This window comes from Rutidosis leptorrhynchoides, chromosome 8, assembly GCF_046630445.1.
Source record: "Rutidosis leptorrhynchoides isolate AG116_Rl617_1_P2 chromosome 8, CSIRO_AGI_Rlap_v1, whole genome shotgun sequence".
Lineage (NCBI taxonomy): Eukaryota > Viridiplantae > Streptophyta > Magnoliopsida > Asterales > Asteraceae > Rutidosis > Rutidosis leptorrhynchoides.
The window spans coordinates 132,338,798-132,345,252 of record NC_092340.1 but is presented as its reverse complement, the minus strand read 5'-3'; the positions used below and the strand labels follow the sequence as shown (position 1 = coordinate 132,345,252).

The 6,455-nt window shown below is 33.9% G+C and overlaps 1 protein-coding gene across 3 annotated transcripts; it reads right to left on the bottom strand.

The window, feature by feature from the left end:
- Positions 1-272: 272 nt before the first annotated feature.
- On the bottom strand, positions 273-3,809 carry LOC139861339 (soluble inorganic pyrophosphatase 1-like). 3 transcript variants are annotated; one of them, XM_071849712.1, is made up of 9 exons: positions 2,856-3,032; positions 1,905-2,039; positions 1,690-1,718; positions 1,529-1,594; positions 1,259-1,366; positions 1,086-1,151; positions 838-958; positions 666-747; positions 277-554 (listed from the first exon to the last, which is right to left on the bottom strand). In XM_071849712.1, the coding sequence occupies exons 2-9, from the start codon at positions 2,029-2,031 to the stop codon at positions 512-514; spliced, it is 642 nt and encodes a 213-aa protein (XP_071705813.1). In that variant the 5' UTR covers positions 2,032-2,039; positions 2,856-3,032; the 3' UTR covers positions 277-511. The 3 variants fall into 3 exon arrangements, with proteins under 3 accessions (XP_071705812.1, XP_071705811.1, XP_071705813.1); XM_071849711.1 differs by lacking the exon at positions 2,856-3,032 and adding an exon at positions 3,207-3,809 and having other exon boundaries at positions 273-554; positions 666-958; XM_071849710.1 differs by having other exon boundaries at positions 273-554; positions 666-958; positions 2,856-3,049.
- Between the last annotated feature and the right edge of the window lie 2,646 nt (positions 3,810-6,455).

Sequence of the window (6,455 nt, the reverse complement as noted above, 5' to 3'; positions counted from 1 at the left end):
GTTGCCAAGCAACCCGGGTAGGAGTTTCCTTCTAGCGTGTGTGGGTGCAAATGATGAGAGTCGTTGAAATAAATGATCCGCTAAAAAAAAAAAAAAATACGTTTGTCGTGAAATAACTAGAACCATTTTCTTCGATGACCCTTTATGTAAAATTGTAAGCTGATCATGTTCACTGTCAAAAGGATAATAGCTTTCAAAGACGAGAAAGCGAAAATAGCATTAAACCGTTAAAAGGGAGAAGAAAACTGTGGAAGGATGCAATCATTGTGCTGTTTTTGTTAATTACAACAAGACAGGGTGTGAGAAAGTAAGATGTAGGCACTTATAACTATTATAACTATCAGATGCACATCCTACTTCCATAAATGGAGTTGTTTAAGTGTCATTTATTTTAAAGAGTAGATGGTTACATCTCTTTTAGCATTCTTCATTACAAGTTTTTCATACATTTCTTAACAGTCCTACCACCATTGCTATTTTCTGCACCAATAAACAATACCTCGAAGACAAATCACTGCCTCAAACTTTCAACAATGTAGGAAGCATACAGATCCCTGCCATCATCAATTCAATATCAATCAATATTCAAGTAATAAGATATATAAAATGTGCAACAAACATATATAGATATATAACTATGCAAAATTTGGATTACTAATTCTCACATGGAATACTCAATAGCTTTGACTGCATCTTCAGCAGGGAGAAAGTCGTTCACTTTGACTGATTTGTTCTCGTTCTTTTTGTCTGCAACAATCAAATTAAGGGTATACAATGACCAAAAAAAAATAATATCAAACACATATCTAGTTTTTAAGCAAATGTATGTATGGATACAGTCCTCAAAGAAACGACGAATTTCAGCTAGACGGTGAGGAGGTAGTTCTTTGATGTCAGTGTAGTGCCTAAATTCTGGATCATCTGCACATACTGCTATGATCTTGTCATCCCCTTCACCCTGTTCAAACATTACATTTTCCAATATAAAGAATCAAACAAAGGATTGATGTACCAAATTTGTGTTTTTATCTAAATGTTTGTATTAGTAGATAATGAAATAATTAGATTAGTAAAATGGTATTCACCTGATCAATCATAGGCATCAAACCAATAGCACGTGCACGCAAGAAGGTGCCAGGCAGTACAGGTTCCTGTACAAGGGATTGAAAATGAAAATATACGATCAATTGGAGTGATTAAGTTGAACGATTAGATGCATTAAAATTACAAAAAATCATATTTTGGAATTTTTTATTACCTGCATTAATACCAAGACATCCATGGGATCACTGTCTTCACAAATGGTTCTTGGAATGAAACCATAGTTGTGTGGGTAAACCACTGATGAGTAGAGAATACGATCAACCTATTTTAGGGAATGTTATCAATCAACAATGCACCAGCAGATATATATAGATACTATAACAAACATACATATGATTGTCAAATTTGTTCACAAATCTTGATTATGCTAATAACTTATCATGTAGAACACAGCGTGATTAAAAGTGAGTAAAGAGATGTTTACCTTAATGAGGCCACTTGCCTTGTCAAGTTCATACTTAACTTTGCTGCCTTTCCCAATTTCAACCACCTGCCACAGATTAAACATCACTTGCATCAAACTATTATTTATATAAATTTCTCTCTTTTCAGAACATCCATTTTGAATGAAGTCGAAAAGCATACACAGTTGAAAACTTGAGGTGCACCAGGCCCTGCATTTAACACCACAAAAAGAACCTTTGAGGACAGAATCACGATCATTCGGAATCACTTTCTTAATCACACCAGATATCTTTCTCAACATTTGTCATAAACATTATCTATAAAGAATACAATGCTTCACTTTATGGCACAGTATTGGGAACAAAGGCAATATATACGGAGGATAAAAGACGTACCGATCTCCAAGTCATGCCAAGGATGAGCAGCAACGGATCTTCGTGACATGGAGTTGAGAATCCGTTCATTGAGGGTCGCACGATTTTTTCCAGAACTTTTTGCACTTCCTTGTCCATCATTAGCCATGTTTTTACCTTCAATTTAAGAGAATTCGTTTAGATCATACTAAAAGATACAACAACCACAAAGTAATTTACTACAAGACTTGTCAGCACAATTATACATGTGTTAAACAACTTCATTTATTGAGCAATTTCAAAACAGGAAAGCAATCAAACAACTTAATCAATAATATCTAAAACAAGGCCATAAGGTGTCAAGACAGTGAGTCAAAGTTTAATGGTAGATTTGTACTTTCAAATCTTCGTCGACCAAATATGTGCAGTTTGGGATCACCCAAGGGACTAAACTACCCACGCGATCATCCCACAGTTACATAACCCGCCCCAAACTGCTACCTTGAAAATCATCGATATTACGTTGCAATCTAAAGTACAAACAGTAGAAGGCATAACAGTTCTAATTAGGACACCGTAAACAAAATAATTCAAAATCAAAACACAAATTTTAAAATGGATATTTACAACTTAATGCAGTCTTATTTAATTTTTTTTTCAAAAAATCAACGAATACATGCACACAGTCACACACTGGAGTCACATTTTTAGTAACATTAACAGAATTATATCCAAACATCACATCACACGTCATCTAAACTGACGACGAAACAACGAAATCAGTATAATATAAAGCCCTAATTATTCAATCAGTATGCAATCAGTTTCACACGCATTGAATTAGAACACAAATCGATCTTACAAACACACACTAACAGCAAAATCGCTATCGAAGCAATGAATATGCAAATCTAATTGATGAATTCACTGATCGGTAAACAAAACAGTAAAGTAATCAGAGAATAATATCGTAAAATTAGTGAATAAACTTACAGATTAACAGCGAATGTGATTTGTGGAGAAAATAAAATGAAATGTGAGGAGAGGAGAGGAAAAAGGGTGGCCGTATAGTGGACGCGAAAGTGTGACCCTTTGACGCTTTTTGAAGACAAAAGAAAAGCAGACGGACTAATTAACCGTTGGATTAGTATAAATTATTATCGACGGTCGATGGTTATACACGTGTGTTATTCCGTCTTTTATCAGTTCCTTCACGCACACCCACGTATGCTAACGGAATCACGTTTTCTTGTGCGAATATTTTCAGAATAAAGTTAAAATGTTAATAAAAATTTACCCCGATGAAACCAAAAATACAACTAGTATACTCTAGCACAAATATACCATTTTAGAATGACAACTCCAACGGTTGTGAGTGGTATATAGAGGTGGTTATATTCGATGTGGAAGTCTCAGAATGCCTTGAATCATCATTTCTCTTTAAAAAAAATAGATAAATTTTGAATCTTTTTTTCGGAAAATGGACCTGCTTTATTTTTTGAATTCCACCACCCATCACCATCGTACCACCAATTTCAAATTTCTAACCCCTATTACAGCCACCTTCACACTTTAATCCCTCTCACTTTCTTCCATTAATTACGTTCCCAATGGTTCCAAGCCATCACACAAAACAAAGACAGTCTGTTGTTGATCAGTAGTTCCGGCCGTGAATAGTGGCAGCCGGTGGTGACTGACGGTGGTTCGGTATCGGAAAATTCTGAAAATTTCAGGGTCTGTTCAAATTTTGATTCCGAATTTAGTGGTGTTGGTGGTTTTGCCTGATTTTGGCTGGGTCGTGCTAGATCGGAAATTAAAGTTGACAGTGACCGGCCACTGTGGCGGCTTGTGGGAGCGCGTGTGGAGGTCGGCGTGGTTAAAAATTTCAGAGTTGATTTGGAATTTAGTTCCGCAGTTTGTGGTGTTTCTGATTTTGGCTAATTTGGACTAGATAAGTGGCAGTGGTTTTATGGGGTGGCGGTTTTGGTTGTTTTAACCCGATAAACTCGTTTCTGTGTGAAGGTTGCTGCAACCACATAACAATCTACAAGTTTTAGAGATGGGTGATTCCATTTTATTGAAAGATTGGAAGGGATTTCACATAATATGCTCGAAGACACTTTAGGTAAATCTACTGAATGTTGGGAGTTCTTCTCGGGTGAATACGGGTCCTCATAAGGGTGGCAAGAGCATTGGAGGTAAATCTGCTGAATGTGCAGGTTTGGGTTTGGATCGGTCTCCCTCGGTTACGCTATTTATAGACAAGGTTCAAGCGGCTTTAGATTCTCATGGTTTTTGCAGTCGCAAAAGAGCTCGTTGTTTTAGTTTAGGGGATGATGATGTGGTTTCGGAGAATTGAAAAATTGATAATGGGGTTTGTGGTTCGGATCGTGTTCCTAATTTTCTGGAGGTGAATGGTGTTTCTAATGTTCATCTGGTTTGCAATATGGTGGTGGAGGATGATGGTTGTCCTCGGGTCGATTTGGGTCAAAATAAACAGGGACTGGAGAAGGGTCGGGAGGCAGGTGTGGGTTTTGGGAGTCTTGATGGGACTGGGCCTGGTTTAATGGGCCTAGGTGAAGATAATACATCGGGTAAGGCTACTAGTTTTTTTAAGGAGGTGACGAAAGATCTTGAAGGGTGTATTAGAATGGAAGGTAAATTGCTTAATTCGAGGGCGCTTCCGAAACATATAGTGAGGAAGGGGTTTAAGGTTAAGAAAAGAGGTACTATGAAAGGTTAACGTTGAAGGTTTATGTAGTTTTTTGATTTCTTAGTTCTTTGATGTTAGCATGTTAGGTTACCTGCAGTGGTTGCTTAGTCTTGTGCGGTCCTCGTTGCCTCATTTTGTATCTTTGTTGGGGGTTTTTCATCTTTTTGATGAAGCTGGAGTTTTATAAAGTTAAAGTTTTTTGCCAAAAAAAAAAAAAAAGATAAATTTTGAATATGAAAAGAACTAATTAGCCACTTAAAACACAAACCACATGTCTCATATAATTAGTATAATTTTCTTAATAGGTGTTTCTGTGATAACCCGTTCTAATCCATCTGGACGAAGTCATCAACATTTGGTCCCATTGCGAGGTACAGTCCTAAGTATGCCATGAGCGACTCTATGTAATATCTTTAAAATGAGCAAATGCACAGCGGAAGATTTCTTTCATACCTGAGAATAAACATGCTTTAAAGTGTCAACCAAAAGGTTGGTGAGTTCATTTGTTTATCATAATCAATCGTTTGCATAATTTTAATAGACCACAAGATTTCATTTTCATAGTTAACTGCAGGAACACTCATCTGCAAAAATCATTCATATGGTGAACACCTGGTAACCGACATTAACAAATGCATATAGAATATCCCCAAATATACAGGTACACTCATCTGTATATAAAATCGAAGTACTAAAGCATCCATAACCTGGATGGGGTTTGTTAGGCCCATAGATCTATCTTCAGGATTCACGTCAATTAGGGGGTCTGTTCCCTAATTCTTAGGCTACCAAGCTAAAAGGGTGATATTCAATTTCGATAATTCAACCATAGAATGTAGTTTCGATTACTTGTGTCTATTTCGTAAAACATTTATAAAAGCAGCGCATGTATTCTCAGTCCCAAAAATATATATTGCAAAAGCATTTAAAAATGAAGCAAATGAAACTCACGATACTGTATTTTGTAGTAAAAATACATATGACGACATTGAACAATGCAGGGTTGACCTCGGATTCACGAACCTATATTATTTGTATATATATATTAAAACATATAATCGTAACGGAACAAATTATTAATTTTATCTTTATATATTGTATATTTAATTTGTGTATTTTTTCCAAAATGATTAATGTCTATATAGTTATTTTAATATGTCCATATTTATATACATTATTGTTTAGTGTTATATTAAAAAAAATATCAATAGTTTGCTATATGTAAGTATTTAAATAAATAATATTAATAAATTTGATATATATGGTTATGTGAAATATTAATATAATAATTATAGTATATGTAATAAGTATATTTTATGTGCAAATTATTTATCTGTTTAAAATGATAGTTTCGATAATAATAATGATTTACTAATAATATTAATAATAACTTTATTAATAATAATACTAATAATGATATTGTTAATAATGATACTTATACTTATAGTAATAATAATAGAAATCTTATTAATAATGATAATATTAATAATCATATTACTTAACAATAGTACTTATTTTGATAATAATATTAGTAATAACATTAATAATAATAATAATAATCATAATTGCAACTAGGGTTATGATAATAATAATAATAATAAATGGTAACTAATACTTATATTAGTAATAATAACAGTAATAACTAATATTCATAATACTTAATAATAATAATACTAATAGTAATAAAAATTCTAATACTTAGTGATAATAATAAAAATAACAATAATAATAATAATAATAATAATAATAATAATAATAAAAATAAATAAAAAATTGGTGTTGAAAACTACCTCATAAAGCTTGTATTAAAAAATGTCCCGACCCGGGCTCGAACCCGTGACCTCTCGTTTAACAACTTCCTCCCAAACCAATGAAGCACC

What these genes read in the sequence shown, in the direction of transcription:
- LOC139861339 (XM_071849711.1), bottom strand. Translation starts at nt 2,031, where the DNA reads ATGGCTAATGATGGACAAGGAAGTGCAAAAAGTTCTGGAAAAAATCGT. An exon ending in TTGGCATGACTTGGAGATCG is followed by an intron (nt 1,719 to 1,904) that starts GTACGTCTTTTA and finishes TGTTAAATGCAG; the next exon opens with GGCCTGGTGCACCTCAAGTT. An exon ending in AGGCAAGTGGCCTCATTAAG is followed by an intron (nt 1,367 to 1,528) that starts GTAAACATCTCT and finishes TCCCTAAAATAG; the next exon opens with GTTGATCGTATTCTCTACTC.